The 20,857-nt window shown below is 60.7% G+C and overlaps 2 protein-coding genes across 7 annotated transcripts; one reads left to right on the top strand and one right to left on the bottom strand.

Moving 5' to 3' along the window:
* The first annotated feature begins 2,720 nt into the window (after positions 1–2,720).
* RNF215 (ring finger protein 215) lies at positions 2,721–6,967 on the top strand. 2 transcript variants are annotated; one of them, XM_070475563.1, is made up of 9 exons: positions 2,721–3,065; positions 3,366–3,509; positions 4,008–4,079; positions 4,161–4,246; positions 4,674–4,830; positions 5,338–5,457; positions 5,555–5,698; positions 5,945–6,047; positions 6,137–6,967. In XM_070475563.1, exons 1-9 carry the CDS (start codon positions 2,835–2,837, stop codon positions 6,157–6,159), a joined length of 1,080 nt encoding a protein of 359 aa, XP_070331664.1. In that variant the 5' UTR covers positions 2,721–2,834; the 3' UTR covers positions 6,160–6,967. The 2 variants fall into 2 exon arrangements, with proteins under 2 accessions (XP_070331664.1, XP_020762839.2); XM_020907180.2 differs by having other exon boundaries at positions 2,721–3,122.
* A 1,827-nt stretch (positions 6,968–8,794) lies between these two features.
* CCDC157 (coiled-coil domain containing 157) lies at positions 8,795–20,826 on the bottom strand. 5 transcript variants are annotated; one of them, XM_020907106.2, is made up of 12 exons: positions 20,719–20,826; positions 17,630–17,761; positions 16,417–16,675; positions 14,622–14,793; positions 13,115–13,739; positions 12,361–12,438; positions 11,801–11,991; positions 11,272–11,448; positions 11,015–11,183; positions 9,792–9,931; positions 9,226–9,314; positions 8,795–9,123 (listed from the first exon to the last, which is right to left on the bottom strand). In XM_020907106.2, exons 3-12 carry the CDS (start codon positions 16,662–16,664, stop codon positions 8,874–8,876), a joined length of 2,139 nt encoding a protein of 712 aa, XP_020762765.2. In that variant the 5' UTR covers positions 16,665–16,675; positions 17,630–17,761; positions 20,719–20,826; the 3' UTR covers positions 8,795–8,873. The 5 variants fall into 5 exon arrangements, with proteins under 5 accessions (XP_020762765.2, XP_020762766.2, XP_070331660.1 ...); XM_020907107.2 differs by having other exon boundaries at positions 17,691–17,761; XM_070475559.1 differs by lacking the exon at positions 17,630–17,761.
* Positions 20,827–20,857: the final 31 nt, after the last annotated feature.

Genomic DNA, 20,857 nt, shown 5'->3' with positions numbered 1-20,857 from the left:
GACTCTTTGCGACCCCAGGGACTGCAGCACACCAGGCTTCCCTGTCCATCACCAAGTCCCAGAGTTTACTCAAACTGATGTCCGTTGAGTCAGTGATGCTATCCAACCATCTCATCCTCTGTCATCCCCTTCTCCTCCTGCCCTCAATCTTTCCCAGCATCAGGGTCTTTTCAAATGACTCATTTCTTCACATCAACGGCCAAAGTATTGGAGTTTCAGCTTCAGCATCAGACTTTCCAATGAATATTCAGGACTGATTTCCCTTAGGATTGATTGGTTGGATCTCCTTGCTGTCCAAGGGACTCTCAAGAGTCTTCTCCAACACCCCAGTTCAAAAGCATCAATTCTTCGGTGCTCAGCTTTCTTTATAGTCCAACTCTCACATCCTTACATGACCACTGGAAAAACCATAGCCTTGACTAGATGGACCTTTGTTGGCATAGTAATGTCTCTGCTTTTTAATATGCTGTCTAGGTTGGTCATAGCTTTTCTTCCAAGGAGCAAGCATCTTTTAATTTCATGGCAGCAGTCACCATCTGCAGTGATTTTGGAGCGCAAAAAAATAAAGTCTGTCACTGTTTCCACTGTTTCCCCATCTATTTTCCATGAATTGATGGGACCAGATGCCATGATCTTAGTTTTCTCTATGTTGAGTTTTAAGCCAACTTTTTCACTCTCCTCTTTCCCTTTCAAGAGGCTCTTTAGTTTCTCTTTGTTTTCTGCCATAAGGGTGGTGTCAACTGCATATCTGAGGTTTACCCAATTATCCACTGATGGACATTCCAGTTGTGAAACTGAGGGTGATGAGTCAATCCATCTCACCAGCCTTCACTAACCAAGGTCATTTTAAGATGCATGTCCTCTAAGCAGCCTGTGGCATAAACAATAAGATGTTCACCCAAGTTGTTTTCTAGAAATGGAGTCAGCTGTGTTGAGTTTGAGCTGAGCCAATTAAGACTGGATAGGACCACTGACCCTCTACTTGGGCACATGCTGGGTTTGTGCTTCGAAACCTTTTGATTTCAGAGAGCCAACAATTCCTCCCTCAGATTATGCGATGAACCTGCAGAGGCTTGTAGCTTAGTTGCGCCTGTGCAGAGTGAATACTGCACTTTCCCCCAATCACCTTTGCTGCTTTATTTCCACCCCATAAATACTCTTCAGGGAGGCAGACTCAAGACTTGTTCTATTTCCTCGCTTGGCTGTCTTACAAATAAACACTTTCTTTGCTGCAAACCTCAGTGTCTCAGCGTTTCGCCTTGTGCAACAAGCAAAACAAACCTGTTTCCATCTTTTGGCTGTTGTGAATAATGCTGCTATGAATGCTGGTGTACCAACATCTGTTCGAGTTCTTGCTTTCAATTCTTTTGGATATACCAAGAGGTGGGTCAGAGGGTAATTCTATGTTTGTTTGTTTTTGAGGAACCACCATCCTGATTTCCACAGTAGCTACACCATTTGCATTTCCACTGTTAGTCCATTTTGAGTTAATTTTTGTATGCGGTATGAGGTACGAGTCCCATTCTTTTGCATGTGATAGCCAGCACCATTTGTTGAAGACAATGGTCTTGCCCTCACTGAATGGTCTTGGTGCCCTTGTTGAAAATCAATTGGTTGTGGATGTCTGGGTTTATTTCTGGACTCCCAGTTCTATTCCATATATCTATATGTCTATCTTTCTCATGCTGTTTTTGATTACTGCACCTTTGTTCTATGTTTTATTCTCTCCCAACTAATTCTTCGGGAGCATCTTGGTGGTTCAATGTTGGTGGTTACACAGGTGGCCCCTGCAATATTCTTTCCGTTTTCCTGCATGCTTGAAATCTTTCATAATAAAATACTGGGGAAAAAAATGTCATGCCTCCTCAGGCCTTTGTTCTTATATCACCATACAGGTTTTCAAAAGGCCCAGGTTTCAGCCTGAGCCAGCTCCCAGCAGCAGCAATCCCTGGGAGTAAAGGACGAGTTTTGGGACCGTTCGCATAATTCTCACATTGCTGAGGGCATCAAGAGATGACTTGTCGGGGGTGTGACGGTGCAGGTCTTCTACCGTGCCCGTTTCCAAGCCCAGGAAAGTAACCAGCCTTAAGAGCCAGCCTCAGGACCCCTCTGAGGCACGGGCCCCTGGGGCCGGGAACGCCTGGCATCTCTCTCTGCCCCTCTAGGACTCTTGTCTCAATCTCCCCCCTCCCCATCACCCACCCACCTGCCAAACCAGTCTCTGGTTCGTCTCCTGGAGTTCAGTCTGGTAGAGAAGTGGAGAACCAGGCCGACCTTTTGACCGTCAGGCCAGGCCGCTCAAGAGCAAGGATCAGTGTCTAGACCCCCAGAAGTTCCTTGCTGCTGCCCGTCTGGGCCCCTCAGCGTGCCTCGGCCTCCCCGAGTCACCAACTATCTTTCACCTATCTCTGTCAGTGTCCTTTCCTCTGGTCTCTGCCATCATACAACCGAAAACTGCGAGCGCCGCCCCTCTGACTTTCCACCTCCGCGCGGCTGCAGTCGCTCCGCGTTCTCCGCGGCCACCAGGGGGCGCGCGAGGCCCGGCCTGGGTGCTGGCGGTGCCGAGGGCCCGCCCCGCCTCCCGGCGCCCCGCCCCGCCTCCCGGCGCCCCGCCCCGCCTCCCGGCGCCCCGCCCCTCAGCGAACCCGCCCCGTCCGGCTGCAGCCCCGCCCCGCCCCTCGGCGCCCCGCCCCGTCCGGCTGCAGCCCCGCCCCCCGCCCCTCAGCGCCCCGCCCCGTCCGGCTGCGCCCTCACTCCCGCCGCTCCCCCTCGCCCCCCCGCGTCCCGGACCCCCTCTCCGGCGCCCCTGCGTCGTCTGTTCGCCGGGTCCTGCCATGGGCCCCGCCGCTCGCCCCGCGCTGAGGTCGCCGCCGCCTCCTCCGCCGCCGCCGCCCCCGTCGCCACTGCTGCTGCTGCTGCCCCTACTGCCGCTCTGGTTGGGCCTGGCGGGGCCGGGGGCCGCGGCGGACGGCGGCGAGGCGGCGGCCGGGGCGGGGCGGGGCGGGGCCCGCGCCGTGCGGGTGGACGTGAGGCTGCCGCGGCAGGACGCGCTGGTGCTGCAGGGGGTGAGGATCGGCCCCGAGGCCGACCCGGCGCCCCCGCTGGGCGGCCGCTTGCTGCTGGTGAGCGCCGCTGAGCCGCCGTAGACCCTGCACCCACATCCGGTCTTCATCCTGGACCAAGCCCTGGCAGCCCAGCGCCCCCCTTTCCCCAGGCTGCCCAGGCTCCCAGCCCTCTGGCTTCCAGAACCTGAGATCGGGTGCCTTCTCCTGCATACTCGTTCCCGAACCCTGGCCTTGCATCTGCTGTGCGTCCGATCCCCTTCCTCCCCGCCCTCCCTCTACCCACGGCTCCTCGCCCCACAGATGGACATCGTGGATGCTGAGCAGGACGCACCCGTAGAAGGCTGGATTGCGGTGGCATACGTGGGCAAAGAGCAGGAGGCCCAGATTCACCAGGAGAGTCAGGGCGGCGGCCCACAGGCCTATCCCAAGGCTCTGGTTCAGCAGGTGCGGGGTTGCGGGGTGGTGGCCGGGGTGGTGGTATGTGGAAGAGGAGCTGGAGGAAGGGTTTTCAAGGCAATTGCTAGGACTGGACTACCCGATGGCCCCCTAAGGACCTTCCAGAGAAGCCCTGGTCCTGGGTGGGGCAAGGGACCCCCAGGTGTAGACTCAGATCAGAGTGTTTGGCAGCAGGGACGTGGCAGGAGACCAGAGAGTGTCCGGAAGCTTGACCAGGCTCTGAGGTATCCGATGGGGAGTTCTTGAGGGGGGCCGGTGGGCAGGCTTGCTCCACTTGGACCAGGGAAGGCACAGTGCTGTTTGGGTCCCACAGGGCATCTGGAGGTGGGAGTGGGAGGAATAAGGGTTTCTGTCCTTGACCTCAAGTTGCTTACAGCTAGTCTGTCCAAGGGAAGTGCTCACCAGGAGCCGAGAACAGCTGTGGCCACAGGTGGTGGGGCGGGCATGTGAGCAGGCTGTGTGCTGATCTCTGGCTCTGCCCTGCAGATGCGGAGGGCACTCTTCCTGGGAGCCTCAGCCCTGCTGCTCCTGGTCCTGAACCACAACGTGGTCCGAGAGGTAAACCGAGTCAGGCTGGGGGTGGGATGGGCCTGGGGGGGACAGTGACCCTGGCTGCCTGACCTCCCTGTCCCCCTCCAGCTGGACATTTCCCAGCTTCTGCTCAGGCCAGTGATTGTCCTGCATTATTCCTCCAACGTCACCAAGCTGTTGGAGGCGCTGCTGCAGTGAGTTGGGGCATGGGGTCCAAAGGACGGGGCTTGGGCACTAGGGTCCCTGGCTTTGCCGTGAGCTCAGGGGTCTTGGGACCAGGCCCTTCCATTTCATCTGAGCCTGTAGTCTCTTGGCCTGAGAAATGGGTGATGAGACTGGAGGGAGGTGCCAGGGCGTGGAACGAGGAGGCTGCTTTCTGGGTGGAGGGGATTGGCCTCCACACAGAGGAAGCCGGCTCCTGATGGGCTCTTCCCTGTGCTTGCGGGCCTCCTTGTCCGGCTGTTACGAGATATGGATAAACTAGTGGCTGGGAAAGGCTGGGGGCCAAAGCAGTATGGGGTGATACTCAGGGGATCCGCTTCCCAGAAGGCTGGGGCTGGTGGGTCTGAGCCTCTCCTCCCAAGAGCGCTTCCGTCTGGCGCCTCTGGCTTCCCCTCCCAGGAGGACCCAAGCCACGGCTGAGATCAGCAGCGGGGAGTCCCTGTCGGCCAACATCGAGTGGAAGCTGACCCTGTGGACCACCTGTGGCCTCTCTAAGGATGGCTACGGAGGATGGCAGGACCTGGTGTGCCTGGGAGGCAGTCGGGCCCAGGAGCAGGTGGGTGCTTGGGGGGCTGGGCACACACATGTCCTGTCTCAAGCCCTGTGGCCTCCTTCTGCCTGGGGGCTGGGCACACACATGCCCTGTCTCAAGCCCTGTGGCCTCCTCCTGCCCAGGGGCTGGGTACACACATGCCCTGTCTCAAGCCCTGTGGCCTCCTTCTGCCCGGGTAGGGAGACCAGCTCTTGCACCTCCCAGGGCTGCTCTGAGGGTTCAGGACTGGGTGGGTGCTCTGTGTGGGTGCCTGACCCGGGGTCACGCACAGTCAGAGTTAGCTGCTGCTGTTTCACGTCCATTTGCCTCTTGGAAGCCTTGACTCCCCTTCAGACTCCTTACCTGGGTTTCATGTTTCTGCTGTGAAAGCCAGGAAGGACAGAGGCTTCAGAAGAGGAAGCCAGGTGCCTCTGGGGTCATGATTCCCATGGACCTCACCTGCCTGGTCCTTAGGGTGGACTCACTGGGGGATGAAGTGGGGTGGGGTTGACGCCCGGCTGCCCTCTCCAGAAGCCGCTGCAGCAGCTGTGGAACGCCATCCTGCTGGTGGCCATGCTCCTGTGCACGGGCCTCGTGGTGCAGGCTCAGCGGCAGGCATCCCGGCAGAGCCAGCGGGAGCCTGGAGGCCAGGTGGGAGCCAGCCCTTGGGGAGGCCCGTGGGAGGGGGGCCCATGTCCCCGGCGCTAGGAACTGTGCTGTCCTTCTCCCGCCCCCCCCCCCCCCCAAGGTGGAGCTGCTCAAGCGCCGGGTGGTGCAGAGGCTGGCATCCCTCAAGACCCGGAGGTGCCGGCTGGGCCCGGCAGCGCAGAGCCCCCTGGAGCCTGGTGCTGAGACCTGCGCTGTGTGTCTGGACTATTTCTGCAACAAGCAGGTTAGTGCCCCTGGCAGAGGTCAGCCGGGGCTATGACGCCTGCCCTGCTCCCGACACACCTGGGAAGCGCCCCCACCGGTTTGCTTCCTGCCCCACCAGAGCTCTGGGAAGCAGAACGGGTTGGGCGGAGGGGGGCGCGGCGGGCCACAGGGGTTCCAGTTCCCAGCTCAGGTGAGGGCATGGGGCCTGGCCCCCAGCACCAGAGGCCTTCCCTGTGGCCTGAGCCCACGCCCCCCACCCCTGCAGTGGCTCCGGGTGCTGCCCTGTAAGCATGAGTTCCATCGAGACTGCGTGGACCCCTGGCTGATGCTCCAGCAGACCTGCCCGCTGTGCAAATTCAATGTCCTGGGTGAGCAACGAGGGGAGGGGCTCTTGGCCGGCTCCACCTGGTTCCCACCTGACGCCTCCCTCCCTGCTGTTTCTCCTCCTCTTCTGCAGGGAACCGCTACTCCGATGATTAGCTGCCCCGGCGGGGTCTCTGCATGCGGGCAAGGGACCCTGCCTGCCTGCGCCCTGGGCGCCCAGAACAGGACAGCAGCGGGGGGCAGGACAGAAAGCCCTGTGATGGGAGGAGGGATGGGGCCTCCCCTGCTCAGGGGCAAGGCGCCCCCCACACACATCCACACCAGGAGCGAGGGACCACCGTCCCCAGCCTGAGGATGCACGGCCCGGACCTGGCAGGAAGACAGGCGGCTTTGGGGTCCTTGTCTGCCATCCTGGGGTGTCTCCGTCTGCCTCCTCACAGGCAGCACCCAGGACCCCCGGCAGGCATCTGGGGAAGAGGGTGTGGGCAGCGCCGCTATTCCCAGAGCTCTGGGAGCTCCCTGACCTGGCTGGCAGGGCATCCCTGAGGGCTGCGGCTGCAGTGGCCTGGTTCTGTGCGTATTTATTGGGGGGTGGGGCAAGGGAGGCACCATCTGGTCTTGGAGGCACCCTAGACTGACCATCTTGTGGACACACCGTGGTCAAGGCTATGATGTGGAACCTAGAGGCCCCCACTGCCTGCTGGCATTGGGCCTTTGGGCACTGGGGGCCATGGGTCCCGTGGCCTGTCCAGCTGGGCTCCCATCTGGGGCCTGGCTGGGACCAGAGGCCTTAGAAACCATCTAGCCCTGTGCTTCTCCGTGGGGCTACAGGTTGCTGACCAGGATACTTGAAGCCACTGGGTAGAGGTGGTACATTTTCCAGGGTCATCCATTTTTATTGAAAAAAAAATTGGGGTTTGAGGAGGTTTAGTATTAAAATAAACATGGATATATTTTAATATAAGATGTAAGATTTGTGGATGTTTTAAGATAAACAAGTCACCTTGGGGGTCTTCTGCCTGTGGGAGGTGGGCTCTAAAATGCCTCCTAAGGGGACTTTCCTGGTGGCCCAGGGGTTAAGAACCGCCTGCTAGTGCAGGGGCACAGGTTCAATCCCTGGTCCGGGGAGATTCCACATGCCTCGGGGCGACCCAGGTGGTGTGCCCTAGAGCCCAGGCTCTGCAACAAGAGAAGCCCGCACAGTGAGAAGCCCTTGCATTGCAACTGGAGAGTAGCCCTTACTCGCCACAACTATAGAAAGCCCACACGCAGCAAGGAAGACCCAGCGCAGCCAAAAGTTAAAACAGCCCCTGGGGTGCCCCCGGCCCCCGTGAACACACCTTGTGTGATCCTGGAACTGACACATCAGTGGAGTCTGCTCCTGTGATTAGGTTGTGTTGTGTGGCACGGTTGACCTTAATGTGTGGGAAGGTGTCCAGGGAGGCCTGGCCTGACCAGGTGAGCCCATTAAAAGCAGAGCGTTTCCTCCAGCTGGTAGAGGAAGAGGAAGCCAGGAATTTGAAGCGTAGAGGGGATCGGAGCCCTGAGATATCCTCTGTTGCTGACTCGAAGATGGAGAAGCCACGTGGCGAGAAGTTGGACAGCCTCTCAGAGCCAAGAGTGGCCCTGATGGTGGCCAGCGAGGAATGGACCTCCGTTCTGCAGCTGCAGGAGCTGGAATGCGGCCAGCAGTCAGAAGGAGCCTGGAACCTGCCCCAGTCCCTTGCACAAGGAATGCAGCCTGGCAGGTGCTTTCATTTCGGCCTGGTTCCCAGGCCCTGAGCAGAGAACCCAGCCACACGGGGCCCAGACGTCTGACCTGCGGACCTGTGAACTGCTGAATGGACACAGAGCGGAGCCGGGCTGATGGGTTCGCCCCCGGCTCTCGGGCCCCTGGCTCAGGGAGCCGCCCTGTGAAGGGCCTAGATCAGGGAGCCCCCCGGGCTCCACAGAAGCAGGACTTGGGCTCCCCCCAGCCACACCCTGACCACACATGCCCCCCCTTGACCCTTCTCTGTAAACTGAGGTGCTCTATTCGTTGGCCTCCTGACCAGGGAAAACTCCCAGAAAGCCAAGAGCCTCCCCCACCCCCAGAAGTCCTCAGCGCGGTCTGAACGCCTGCCCTTCACAGGTAAGGGGGCTCAGGGCAGGCCAGAGGCTTCGTGAGGAAAGCTGGACTACGGAGGGCTGGCGAGGCTGGAAGCTTCGGTGCCGGGGCCCCGGGATAGGCCTGGGACAGCCAGGCTGGCGGGGGTGTCCCCGCTCTGGCTAGGTAAAGCCTTGCCCTGCCTCCAGTGGCCTTGTGGGGATCCAACCTCCTGGATTTGGAGAAAGCCTTTGTCGCTCGTGTTTCCTGACAGTGAGGCATTCCTCAGTCACAGGAAGGCTGACTCTTGGGTCCTTAGTGTCCCCATGCCCGGGTGTGCAGCTGGCTGGCCCCTGCCTGCCTCTGACCCCTTCCTTGCCTCCGGGCCCCCACCAGGCCATCCCCCCTTCGCCTGCACACCCCTGACTCTGCCCCTGCTCTTTGTTGGCGGGGGTCAGTGCGTCTGCATTATCCTTTAGCCTTTGCTCTGGGCGGGGGGTCAAAAGACTGCCTTTCAGGTGGCCCAGGTGCTAGAAGCTTCCTTCTGCCCTCAGCACGTCCTCGTCCCCTGCTGCCCGACAGGAGGGAGGCGGGAGGTTCCCGTCCACTGAGGGCATGCGGTGTGCCAGGCCTCTGCCAGCCAGTGACTCTCAGGACCGGGGAGGAAGGACTCTTCCCCGCGGAGCCAGGGCAGTAAGGCCAAGGTTGCTAAGATGGCCTGGGCTTTATTACACCTGGTGGGCTGCCAGCTGCCTGCCCTGTGGCCCGCCCCCCAACCTGCAGGTTACGTGGGCCGCTCCTGGGGCTGGTGTGCCGGGCTGGCCTGGCCCCTGCCTAGTGACAGCCTCCTCCTCAGCCTGGCCAAGGCCCGAATGGGGTTCTGGGCGCAGTTGGTCGGGTAGGTCACATCCTCCAGGGAGGACTTGCCGGGCCGGCTGTGGGGCCGCAGAGGCGGGGATGCCCGGGGCTGGCCTGGCAGGGTCCTGCCCGCGCTGGCTGTCCTGCTGCCTGGTGGGTGCTGCCTGCCCGGGGCCCTGTGGGAAGACCAGACGGCAAGATCTCCCGTGAGTGAGCGAGCGAGTGGGCTCCCCCCCGCCCCCAGCCACGTGCCCGACCTCTGACAAAGCCTCACTCACCCCGGGGACGTCCTTGGGGCCTGGGCTGGGGGATCCGCTCCCTGAATTCCCTTGCCTGGAGGGGCCCAGAGCTGGTCCTCGGGGATCAGCTGTGAAGAAAACTGAACTCAGCAAGGCCCAGGGCCCCTCTGCACCAACAGAGAGGGCGCCATAGAGGGCGGGGTCGGGGAGGGCTTGAACCTGTGGCCCAAGTGGCCTTCCTTGAACCTGTGGCCTTCCTCTGAGGGGCAGGTTTGGGAAGCCTCCTGGGGCCTGTCAGCTGTTAAGTGTGGGAAGGTTTGCTTTTGGACGAGGCTCCTGGTGCACTTGAAATAAAGTTTCAAAGGGCTGGAGGGGGGCTTGGAGGGGGACGACACGTAAACACCCTCATGCCTTGCTGAATCATGGGAAGCTTTGCAGCAGGCACAGCTAAAGCCACCTGCCGGGAGGGCCCCATGTGCTGGGAGCAGGGTTGGCGGCAGGTTCCCTGGGGAAGCCCAAGACCTCTGCTGGGTCGGAGGTGGGGGGGGCCTCTTCCGAGTCCCCAGGGGCTGGCCCCTCTCGGGCGGGGGAGCCATGCTGCCCACCTTGAGGCCCCCCTGCTGGGCCACCTCCCGGATCTTGGACAGCATGGACCGCAGCCGCCCATTCTCCTCCTGCAGGACCCGGATGCGGATGTCGTTGGCCTGCACCTGCCTCTCCATGTCGTCCGTGACGTCGCCAGAGCCTGTGGGGATGCATGCCTGGCACCGCACTCCAGCAGGTCAGCCTCCTGCGCCCAACGGGACAGCACTTCCGGGGGCAGACGCGCCATGCCTTGGGCCGGTGGCCCCACGGGCACGGGGAGGTGGGCGGGGTCGGTGCTCTGGGCCTCCCGCACCTTCCTTCTCCTGAGGCCTTGACCCCGCTCTGTACCCCCCTGCCTGCTGGGAGGTGACTGCAGCCTTGCAGAATTTGAGCGTTGGGGTGGGGGACGGGAACTGGACCTTACTAAAGATTTAGCAAATAGGTAAGGAAGTGAAGCTCTTCCGAGGCTACCCATTTTTGGAGGGCCCGAGAGACAGTGACTTTCCCAAAGTCATGGCCAGCTCCTGGGTTTGAGTGCCAGGAATTCAGTGAGGATATTCTTTCCCGCTCCTGAGGGGATGGGTGCTTCCCCCTTCCACCCCGACTCTGTGAACCAGGCAAGCTGCTGCTGCTTGTTATCCATTTCCTGGTTCGTCACCTGCCTGTGGGGCAGTCAACAGGGCATCACGAGGCCCAGCACTCAGAACTGATAACCTACGTGACCAGCTAGATCACACTGGATCATCCTGCCAGCTCTGCACCGGATTCACCCAGAGCTCTAGGGACTGGAGGGGTCGGGACGAAGACCCAGGTGGCCTGGCAGCTGGTCTTCCACTGCACTGGGTCCCTAGCACTCCCGTGCCATGGGGTCCCAGACACTGGACAGTTGGGGTCACCATGCCCTTGGAGGTTTGGGGAGATGCCGGGACGGGGGACACAGAAGCTGAGCCAGGACTGGCATATGGCATGGCACAGGGCACAGGCCACAGAGGCAGCCAGACTGGGGTCTGGACTTGGCTGCGTGACTCTGAGCGGTCACCTCACTGCTGGGCCTCCGTGTCCCTGTCCACACCAGAAGTGGACAACACAAGGCACCCGCGTGTCACAGGGGCTCTGGAGGCCACACTCCTGCACCCCCCACCACCACCCTCGCCGCAGGCCCCAGTGTTGAGCCCAGACAAGCGGCAGCCGCCGGCCCGCCCCAGGCCCCGGCGTGTCCTCTGCACCAAGCCCGGGTCCCTACTTTGGAGCTGGGCCTCCGCGGGCCGGTGCAGGTCCGGGAAGGCCACCAGCAGCCTCTCCCGCTCCCTCAGCTCCGCGAGCTCCCGCTCCAGCTCCGAGATGGTCAGCCGCAGGTCCGTGGTCGCCTGCTCCAGGCCTCGCTTCTCCCGCAGCAGGCTCTGCAGCAGCTCCTGGGGGCGGGGCAGGCTCGGCGCTGCGGACCTGCTCGCAGCCCCGCCCCCGGGAGGAGCCGGCCCCGCCCCCCGGCCCGCCCCGCACCTGCTGGGCCCGGAGCTGGCACTGCCCCTGCTCCCTCTCGCCCTGCACGCACTGCAGCTGCTCCTCCACGTGGGCCCGCTGGGCCTCGGCCTCGTCCAGGCTGCCCCGCAGCTCCTCACGCTCCTGGTCCAGGCTGTCCAGCTGCTGCAGCAGGGCCCGCTGTTTGGCCTGCAGGGACTGAGCCGGGGGTGGGCGGGAGGCCATGAGGGGCACAGGAGGCCACCGTCCCCAAGCCCACCCCCTGTGCTGCATCCTGTCTGTGCACCTCCATGCAGGGGTAGGCGTGGAGGGCCGAAGGGAGCCGGGCCGCAAACCCGGGCAAGGCCAAGGCCCTAGGCTTGCAGACCCCGCCCCCTGGAAAGCAGTTGGCCGATTCCCATCAGCCTGGCTCCCCCACTTCTATCGGGTCACGGTCTCCACTCAGGAATTCTCCGGAGGTCTCCAGCATGTCCCCCCTCGGTGGAGTTCTGTCTCCTCACAGCCAGCCTTTGTCACGGGAGCCCAGGCACTGAGGAGGCCCCAGCCTCACCTCCTGGTGGCGGACCATGCTGTCCACGCGGGCCTTCTCCTTGTCCAGCTCCGTGCTGGCCCAGCGGATCTGCTGGCTGGCCCCATCCAACCGCCCTGCCAGCAGTTCCACCTGCTGCTCCAGCTGCCGCACCTGCCGCTCGGCCTCCAACCGGTGCTCAGCCTCTGCCTGCAGCTGCTGGGCCTTGCTCTCTGCAGGACAGAGCACGTGTGGGAAGGGGCAGGGCCCAGGAGCACCGGGGACTCCCCACATGGCCTCCGACCCAGGATGGGACCTGGGAAGGGGGGCACAGGGCTTGTCACAGCACGTCTCTGGGCCTCAGTATTTGTCCTCAGCCACAGAGTGGGGCTCCGAGCCCCGCCCGAGGGTGGGTGCTGCAAACAGAAGGCCATCTCTGGGTGGGAGATGGCATCACCCAGTGGTGTGGCCGGTCAGTCCCAGCCTCCTCCGTGGTTCCCTTATCTTTGCCCCCGAAGCCCGGGAGACAGAAACGGGGGGCTGGTGGTCCAGCCGCCGAGCGCAGGGCTCCCGGCGCCAGGCTCCGCGGCGGGACTCCTCACCCACGGCCTGTGTGGACTCGCGCTGCTGCTTCAGCTCCCTCTCCAGGCTGGCGACCTTCGTCTTGAGGTCACTTGTTTCTGTGGCAGCCGCGAGAGACAGGCCCTTCAGAGGCTCCCCAGGCCTGGCGGGTGCTTCATGCCTAGTGTGGCCCGCACCGTGGTGGGACACTTGGGGGGGTCTCTGGGGAGGTGCTGGCAGGCCTGGCCCCTCCACCTGCTTTCTCTTGGGCAGCTGTCCCGTGTCTGCACCTCTCTGGGCTTCCGTGTCCTCCCGGGGGGGGGGGGGGGGGGCGACAGGGAGGCTCAGAAAAGGCGGCAGCTTGCCCCAGCTCCCTCAGGCTTCACGACCTCCACGGGGGCTGGCCCGCTGCGAGGCCCAAGGCTGTGTCTCTCTGCCTGAGGGCTTCTGCGGAGGCCAGAGGGGCGCCTCTGCCGGCTGGGGGTACCGGAGTGGCATGAGCTCCCAGGAGTTCCCTTCAGTGACCCACAGGAGTGAGTGTGTGAATCCCCTGGCTCCCTTGCCCCTCTAGTGGGACAACTCCTGTTCCCCACGGGCTCCTGCGTTCCCCAGCAGGATGGGGCTTAGGCTGCCGGCAGGGTGGCCGGCCTGGCAAGCGTGCCCCTTTCGCTGCCTTCCGCCCCCTGTGTCTCCTGCCCACTCCCAGCCCAGGTTTCTTCCACACCCTTGATGCAGGGTCGGCTCCCAGGGGAGCCCATGCTCGGACGGCGGCATGCCCAGCGCTGGGGGGCTGACCTGCAAGCAGCTGCTGCCTCTCGCGATCCCACTGGGCCCGGCGCTGCTCGGCCTCCTCGGCCTGCCGCTGCCGCGCCCCCTGCTCCTGCAGCAGGGCCTGCTCCAGCTCGCCCACCTGCATCCTCAGCCCGTCCTTCTGGCCCTCGGCCTCCTCCAGCTGGGCCCTCAGGGGCCCCACAAGCTTGCCGAGGCGTGCCAGGTCTTTGCTCTGCTCAGCCGCCCAGAGGCCCACAGTGGCGGCCGGCAGCGGCCTGTGCCCCATGCTGTCCCGCACCAGCTGCTGGAAGCGGCCCAGCGACGAGGGCAGGTTCTGGCTCTGACACAGGTTGATGAGCACCTTGCCCACCTCCCGCAGGCTGCCCTGGACGCTGGTGCACGCGTCACAGGGCACCAGGGCCGTCTCCACAGTCTGGGCGTGGACGCTTCTCGTGCTCACAGCCGTCCTGCCTGAACACTGCAGCGAGACGCTGATGGCGAGGCCGTCCCGCTCTGGGCGGGCCTGGGACAGACCTGACACTGGGGAGGGCGGCTTGATGAGCTGGGCGGTTACCAGTTCCGGGCTCCCAGCTGGCTCGCCCTTGGCTGTGGGCTCGGAGGTGAGGGTCTCTCCTTGGTTTGCCCTTTTCTGTGGTCGGGGAAAGAAAGGGGAAGCAGGTGAGGGAGCCAGGCCTGGGCGGTGACCGGCTCCCTGGGGATCTCTGTGACAGCAGCCTCGCCCAATGCTCAGATGGTATCTGGTAGCAGCGTGAATGGGAGCGCGCCTTCTCCTGTCTGCGGCCTCCGTTACCAAGCCCAGGTCAATGCGGGTACATGCCTGGCACTGGGAGGGTGACATAGTGACAGACACAGCTGCCGGGGGCTGGGCCCTTGCTGGGTGGATTCACCTGCTCGCTTGTCACCGAAGCCACTCTCGGTTTTGGTTTCCTTCCCATTACGGTGACAGTGGTCCTGCCCACAGGTGCTTGTGAGGGTTATGGGGTGACCCAAGACAAATGGGACTCATGTAAACCCCATCGGGGCTTCCCTGGGGGCTTGGATGGTAAAGAATCCACCTGCAATGTGGGAGATCCGGGTTCGATCCCTGGGTTGGGAAGATCCCCTGGAGAAGGGAATGGCTACCCACTCCACAATTCTTGCCTGGAGAATTCCCATAGAGAGAGGAGCCTGACGGGCTACAGTCTATGGGGTCGCAGAGAGTCGGACACGACTGAGCGACTAACACTTTCATAATCCCCATTACTCAACCACACCCTGGGAGGGAAGAACTGTCGTCACCCCCACTGCACAGATGAACAAACTGAGGTTCAGAGTGGGTAGGAGTTTTCCAAAGTCCCACAGTGTAAATTACAGAGCCGGGTGGCCCAAACATGACGCTCAAGGCTTGCGTCGCTAACTTCCAGGCTGCGTAGGAGCCAGCGACAGGCGCGGTGCTCGCGTGGTGGGCGAGGTGGCTGAAGGGGCTGGCGTGAGGGTGACCGCAGGTGGGGAAGGAGAGTGATGGACCCACCTGGAGGGCTGCCTGCTGGCTGAGCATGCCCAGCCTCAGCAGACTGTTCCAGAAGCGTCGTACCGTGAGCCCCACGGACATGCAGGGCCCTGTAGCCCGGGCTGGGGGCACTATCTGCTCCAAGGTTAGGGTCTCCAGGTAGCTCGCGCAGCTCTGAAGCAGCAGCAGGAGCCTGCAGGTAGAGACGGTAGGGTCGACTGGGGCAGAGCCTGGTGCCAACGCCCCGTGGCACCACACGACCAGTGGCCTCCGGCTCTGGAGACTGGCCTGGGCCTCAGGGGCTCGGAGCATCTCACAATATGCTCTGCCCAGCCCAAGAGCCACTTCCTCCAGGAAGCCCTCCCTGAAGGCCAAGCTTGGGGCCTCTTCAGGGCCTCCTGGGTGGCAGCACTTCTGCTTGGCTGCTCCCCACTGGACGGGGAGACTGGGAGGCTGGAGGTGCTGGCTGAGTGGCTGCCTTACGTCACGGGGCTCAGGGCCTTTACCTCACAGAGGACACAGCTGAGGCTCCCACAGTGGGGGAGGCCACACACGCCTCCGGGTGAGGGTGGAGGGCACTGTGCCCTGCAGTCTCCTGGTTCTAGTTGTGTGTGTGTGTGTTGGTGGGGGGGGCGCTTCTCCTGTGTGATGAGCTGCTTCTGTGACAGCAGACACTGGAGGGAGAGAGGTCGGTCCCTCTCCTACCCTGACCAAGGGGCTAATTTTAAGGTAAAGGGGTGTTGGGGAGAGACGTAGGCATTTGCATGGGAACCTGGCTGTTTTAAAAGAAGAGGAACTGTGTTTACAAGACAGACCGGGCAGAAAAGTGACTTTCAGTTGTTGCAGGTACAAGAGGGCTGTCCAAACCCCCGGGGCCTTGGGCCAAGAGGGCCAGCGTGAGGGGGTGCTGAGTGCCTCCCCGGCCCTGCCCCTCTCTGGCAAAGGTGCCTCCTCTGTGAACTGTGTCAATGAATGAACAGCCTGGGGGTGGGGTGTGGTGGGAGGAGGGTGGCCTGGACAGAGCAGCCAGGCAAAGGCTGGGAAGACATCTCAGCACGAGCTTCCTAGAAGGTGATGGGTAGACTGGGCTGTGCCGGGCAGGTGGGGCTTGGCCGGCCCAGAAAGGAGTGGGCGGGGCCTTCCTGGGAGAGGGCGCAGCAAGGAAGGAAGGAGGGTGTGTTCTGGGCTCACACCCCCTCCCAGGGTCCGAGGAGTACTTTCACACCCACAGTTCCTCTAGGCCTCTGAGTGGTCACCCAGGGCCTCTTTGTCCCTGCCTGTCGGCCGTGACCTCATTAGCATGCAAGGTTTGGAGCATGTGGAGCCTGGGGCTTCGGTCCCCAGAGAGTGGAGGGTGATGACCCTGCTAACATGAATCACGCTGTAGAAGTGATAGCGCTGCAGGGGGGAGTCCAGTGACCTCTTCCCAGCAGGGCCAGGATGTGGACAAGCGCACCCCGTGTCTAGTCCCGTGACACAGACAAGGAGCACAGTAGAGCCTGCGATGGAGACTCTGAGCAGCAGACAAAGCGTACTCGACATGCAGAAACCCTAAGAGGCAGCTGGTGGCAGCTGGAGAAGCAGGTGTCAGAGCCTCGGTGCCACACAGACCGACGGGGTGGCCGGCAACTCCCTGAAGATGGACCGCAAGACACAGCACAGCACAGCACGAGGCGCTGACCTGGCCCTGGACAGCACGCACTCAAAGGTGATGGCTGTCACTGCCGGCGCTGGAGGGGGATCACGTGGCTGCTGCTGGGGTTTGAGGGGCGGGGGCTGGCATCCTGCGGTGAGCGGGTTAGGGCGAGGCCCTCACCTGTCGATGACCAGCTCCAGCAGCACAGCATGGGCCAGCTGCGTGAACTCGGGGTCGCCTGGCACGTGGTCGTAGTGTTCCAGCAGGGCCACCATGTCCAGGTCACAGGCCACACGGTCGGGGAACTTCCAGGAGGGGAAGCGCACGGGCCCGGCGCGAGAGAACACGTCGACGATGGCACCCTGCAGGTCGGTGAGGTCCTTGCGCAGGCTGTCCATGCAGGCCGGGCTGCCCAGCAGGTGCGCCATCCTTGTGGCTCCTGCGGTGGGCAGAGAGGGCCCCCCATGAGCCAGAGCCGTGTGGCTGCTGCTGGAGGAAGCTTCCGGAAGCCCCAGAAAACCTGCTGAAATCCAACCTTGACGGTGGGGAGAAGTCTGTGGCCTGGCCCCTTCGGGACCTGCTTGTGGGTGACCTCACCAGCCTCCCTCTCGTCCACCCCACCCCATGCCCACACTGCTGAGGCCGTCGGTCCACAGCTCCTCTGAGGACCTGTGTGCCAGGCCCCCTGCTGAATGCTGGGTGCCTAACAGTTGTGTTCCCAGGCAAGAATACCGGAGTGGGTCGCCATCTCCTCCTCCAGGGGATCTCCCTAACCCAGAGATCGAGCCTGAGTCTCTTGTGTCTCCTGCACGTCAGGCAGATTCTTTACCTCTGAGCCACGGAGGAAGTCCATTTATTTTTATTTATTTACACAGCTGTGCAGGAGGATGTACCTGCCGGCCTCCCCTCCGTGCGCAAAACCCTGGACAGGCCGCTGACAACTAAGAGAGAGTTGTAGCTACAGCAGGACAGGGAGCGCTGGGCCATTGTCGTCTTCTGCTTGGGCCGCTGCTGCAGCCGCCAGCTGGGCCACGGGCCTACCCACTGGAATCCAATCCACTTCTGCTATGGAGATCTGGGCCAAGCCTATCTGACCACATTACACTGGCCAGCAGCCCCTCGGGACTCTCTCCGCCCCTGGGTACACTCCTCCCCTTGCTCTCTCTCCTCTCCCCTGTCCCCTCCACTTTGCACACCATCGGCTACAAGCAGCAGCTCCCGTGCGGGCACTCATTTCTGGACCCCTGCCCATCTGTTCCCTCTGAGTCACACCTCCCCCAACTGCAGTGTGACCTGGCCACCTGGGCGGGGACCCTAGGGCCTGCCTGTACCCACAGGGGCAGGGAGACCCAGAGGGCCAGCCAGCCTCCCAGAGGCCCAGCCCTGTCCTCACCTCCCTACGAGTGTCTGTCTGTGGAGCTGGACGTCTGAGTGTGCTTAGCTCTCGGACTTGCCTGCAGGCTCTGGGGCTCAAGGTCAGGTGCTCAGCCGGCTGCCTGGCTTCCCATGTCCAGCCCTTCGGTCCCTGGGAGTGGATTAAGGGAGAATGAGGGAGCGTGCGCTCTGGGCGGGCTTCCTGGGAGGAGGTCGCTGTGGAAGAAGCGGGCTGCCCCGGGCGGGAGGAACAGCGAGGGAGAGAGCAGGTGGGGCTGTTGGCCTTGAGCTTGGGGCGCTGCTGGCTCTGACCACGGGGCCTGCTGGGTGCCACTGCCCAAACCCACCTCCTTTAAACAGATGAGGGAACTGAGGCGCTGGGAAGTTAGGGGGCTAGGCCAAGCTCACTCAGGGAGCTGGCATTCTGGCGTCCAATGTCTCTGCTCTGACTTCAGGCAGTGCTACTTCTAGAGCAGCACTGTCCAAAAGAAATACAACGCGAGCCACACACAGGAATGAAAATTCTATACTCACCACATTTAAAAAAAAAAAGTAAAAAGAAAGAGGTAAATTAATTTTAATAACTATATTATTTAACTTTATATACCGAAAATATTTCTTCAATGTGAAATCAGTATAAAGATATTGTCTCAAAAATCCCATGTCTATGTGACATGCACAGCACATCACAATTTGGACCAGACACCATTTTCAAATACAGCACCACATGGGCTGGTGGCTACTGCACTGGGCAGAGTAGGGGGAGGGGGTCAGATCGTGTTCAGTAAGCAAAAAAAAAAAAAAAAAAAAAAAATGGTGGCTGAGTACCTACTCTGTGCTGGGCAGTCTTTAAAGAATAGGGGCAGAGCAGGGCACGCAGCCCAGGCCACCAGGAAGCACCATCTGTGTCTGAGGGTCTCTGCAGGGAGTAAGTCATGGGTGTGTCAGCACTGCAGTTCCACTCACAGCGGGGGTGATACAGGTGGAAATACACACAGGTCACAAATACACACAGGTCAACGTCCCACCGACGTATGTTGCCCCAGTGACGACGTCTCATGAGATATCACCTATGAGATGTTGTGTCCCCAAAGGATGGGGCAGAAACAAATGGAAAAACCGACTGAAACATTCCAGGTTTCCTTCCTGGAACTGCAACAAGGAAATAAATAAAGCAAGCAAGAAATCCCACCGTTGGAGGAGGGGTTCTCAAGAGGAAAAGCACCTGGGACTCAGGAACTTGCTTGTGTAGACACAAAGACACAATAACCTGTTTGCCCTCAAATAACTACACTGGCTCTCTGGGGCCAGGTGTTAAGATTATGGTTCTTTAAAAAAAATATTTATTTATTTTTGACTCTCTAGTTGTGGCATATGGGCTCAGGAGCTGTGGCGTGTGGGCTTAGTTAGCTCCTTGGTATGTGGAATCTTAGCCCCCCCCTCCCCCAGGGATTAAACCCGCAACCCTTGAACTGGAAGGTGGATTCTTAACCACTGGACCACCAGGGAAGGCCCCAGATCCTGATCCTGATGAGCAGCAGCAAATGCCAAAGCAGCAAGAACATACAAGAGGAAAACACAACACTGTAAAAACATCCGACGTTACATCATTTCTTCTGAACAGCAGGAATTTGCAGATACAAGACTGGTTTGAGAAGCACGTTGGGTGCGTGTCAAGTGAAGGAGCATTGGACACAAGCTTTCTCCGTCATTCCTGAGTCTTGAGTAGAACCCTCAGCCTGAAGCTTCCAACCCTGCCCCGCTTCTGAGGTCACACAAGTGATGGCACTAACCGAGCCACCACCACCCTGGGGTGGGAGCAGCTGGTAACCTTGCCTGTCCGTAGGTCCCTCAGCCCAAGGTGGATTTTAACCCACAGAAGAGTGAAGGAAGCTTTCCTTCGCTTCTGTTTAACATTCAAGTCCCTTCTTTACTTAAGCCCTGGGACTCTCCCCCTCAGGTAAAGATTACGCCTTTCTCCTCACCAGTGGGCCTTTCTCCTCTGCCTGCAATGAGGAGACCTGGGTTCAATCCCTGGGTCAGGAAGATCTCCTGGAGAAGGAAATGGCAACCCACTCCAGTACTCTTGCCTGGAAAATCCCATGGACAGAGGAGCCTGGTATGCTACAGTCCATGAGGTTGCAAAGAGTCAGACACGACTGAGTGATTTCACATATCCTGACCAGTGCACCCATGAAAATGCTTTGGAAACTCTAAACCCATCTATACAGCAGAGTCAGTCTCTGACTCAGGATTGCTAACTGCCTGGATACCCGGGGGGATACTGAAGGAATCCAGTGAAGACAAAGCAAGTAACTGCACTAGTAGAAGAGTAAGAAAGGCCTGGGTTTGGATTCCCACTCCACCATATAAATTGATGATCTGTAAATGAGTTGCTCTAGGAAATAAATGATGGAATGCATGTAGTGTTTGGCACATGGTCTGGCTCATGGTACATGTTCAATAAATCCTAACTATCGTTATAATTCAACGTTAATAGTAACACTAACGTCAATCAGCTACGGTGTGAGAAAGACACGGGAGGAGACTCGGGAGGGCATCTTTTCCTATCACTCCCCCCACCACACCCCCATTTCATAGGTGAAGAAACTGAAGTCCAGGCAAGGCTTCAGAGCCAGACACATTCTGGAGTTGGGAGGGAGGGGAGTGGGGAAAGGGAGAAGTTCCCAGGAGAGGAAGCGAAAAGAGGAGGATTGGGGTGTGCTAGGGGGCGGGGAAATGGTCCGCGGGGACCAACCTGCGGACGTGAGGGGTGGAGCCTAAAGAAGAACCCTAGATCTGAGTCGGTACACCCGGCTCGAGGGCGGGACTATGGAAGGCGGGGGTGGAACTGGAAAAGGCAGGACCGCGGGAAAAGGGACCAGTGGGAATTAGGGATTGAGACTTGGGAAGGGGTCTGGAGGACGTGGAGCTGAAGTAAAGAGGGGCCTGGGAGAACAGGCAGGCGGAGATTTGGCCAAAGTGGGAGGCCAATGGGAGAGAACCCGGGACTTAGAAGGCGGGGGTCGGAGGGAGAAGGGAAATGGCCTGGAAGAGTAAAGGAAAGGGGGATCCAGGCGTCGGGGCGGGAGATGGAAAAAGTCTCACCAGTCTCCGGCGTCGCAGCCTGAGCCCCTGTGTCTGGCGGATTCATGGAACTGCCCCCAGTCGCTCCTGCAGCTCCGGGGATCCAGTGCAAAATCTAACCTGGCTCCCCGACCGCTGCCACGGCAACGGCGTCTCGCTA

The sequence above is a fragment of the Odocoileus virginianus genome, chromosome 12, assembly GCF_023699985.2.
Source record: "Odocoileus virginianus isolate 20LAN1187 ecotype Illinois chromosome 12, Ovbor_1.2, whole genome shotgun sequence".
Classification (NCBI taxonomy): Eukaryota; Metazoa; Chordata; class Mammalia; order Artiodactyla; family Cervidae; genus Odocoileus; species Odocoileus virginianus.
This window is presented reverse-complemented; position numbering and strand designations above follow the sequence as displayed.

Bases quoted from the DNA above. Each gene is read 5' to 3' on its own strand.
- RNF215 (XM_020907180.2), top strand. From the start codon at position 2,835: ATGGGCCCCGCCGCTCGCCCCGCGCTGAGGTCGCCGCCGCCTCCTCCG. The intron at 3,510-4,007 runs GTGCGGGGTTGC...TCTGCCCTGCAG, and splicing joins CCAAGGCTCTGGTTCAGCAG to ATGCGGAGGGCACTCTTCCT. The intron at 5,699-5,944 runs GTTAGTGCCCCT...CCACCCCTGCAG, and splicing joins ACTATTTCTGCAACAAGCAG to TGGCTCCGGGTGCTGCCCTG.
- CCDC157 (XM_070475559.1), bottom strand. From the start codon at position 20,764: ATGAATCCGCCAGACACAGGGGCTCAGGCTGCGACGCCGGAGACTG. The intron at 16,676-20,718 runs GTGAGACTTTTT...TGCCCACCGCAG, and splicing joins GGCTGCGACGCCGGAGACTG to GAGCCACAAGGATGGCGCAC. The intron at 9,315-9,791 runs GTGGGCAGCATG...TTTTCTTCACAG, and splicing joins CCCAGCAGGGGGGCCTCAAG to CTGATCCCCGAGGACCAGCT.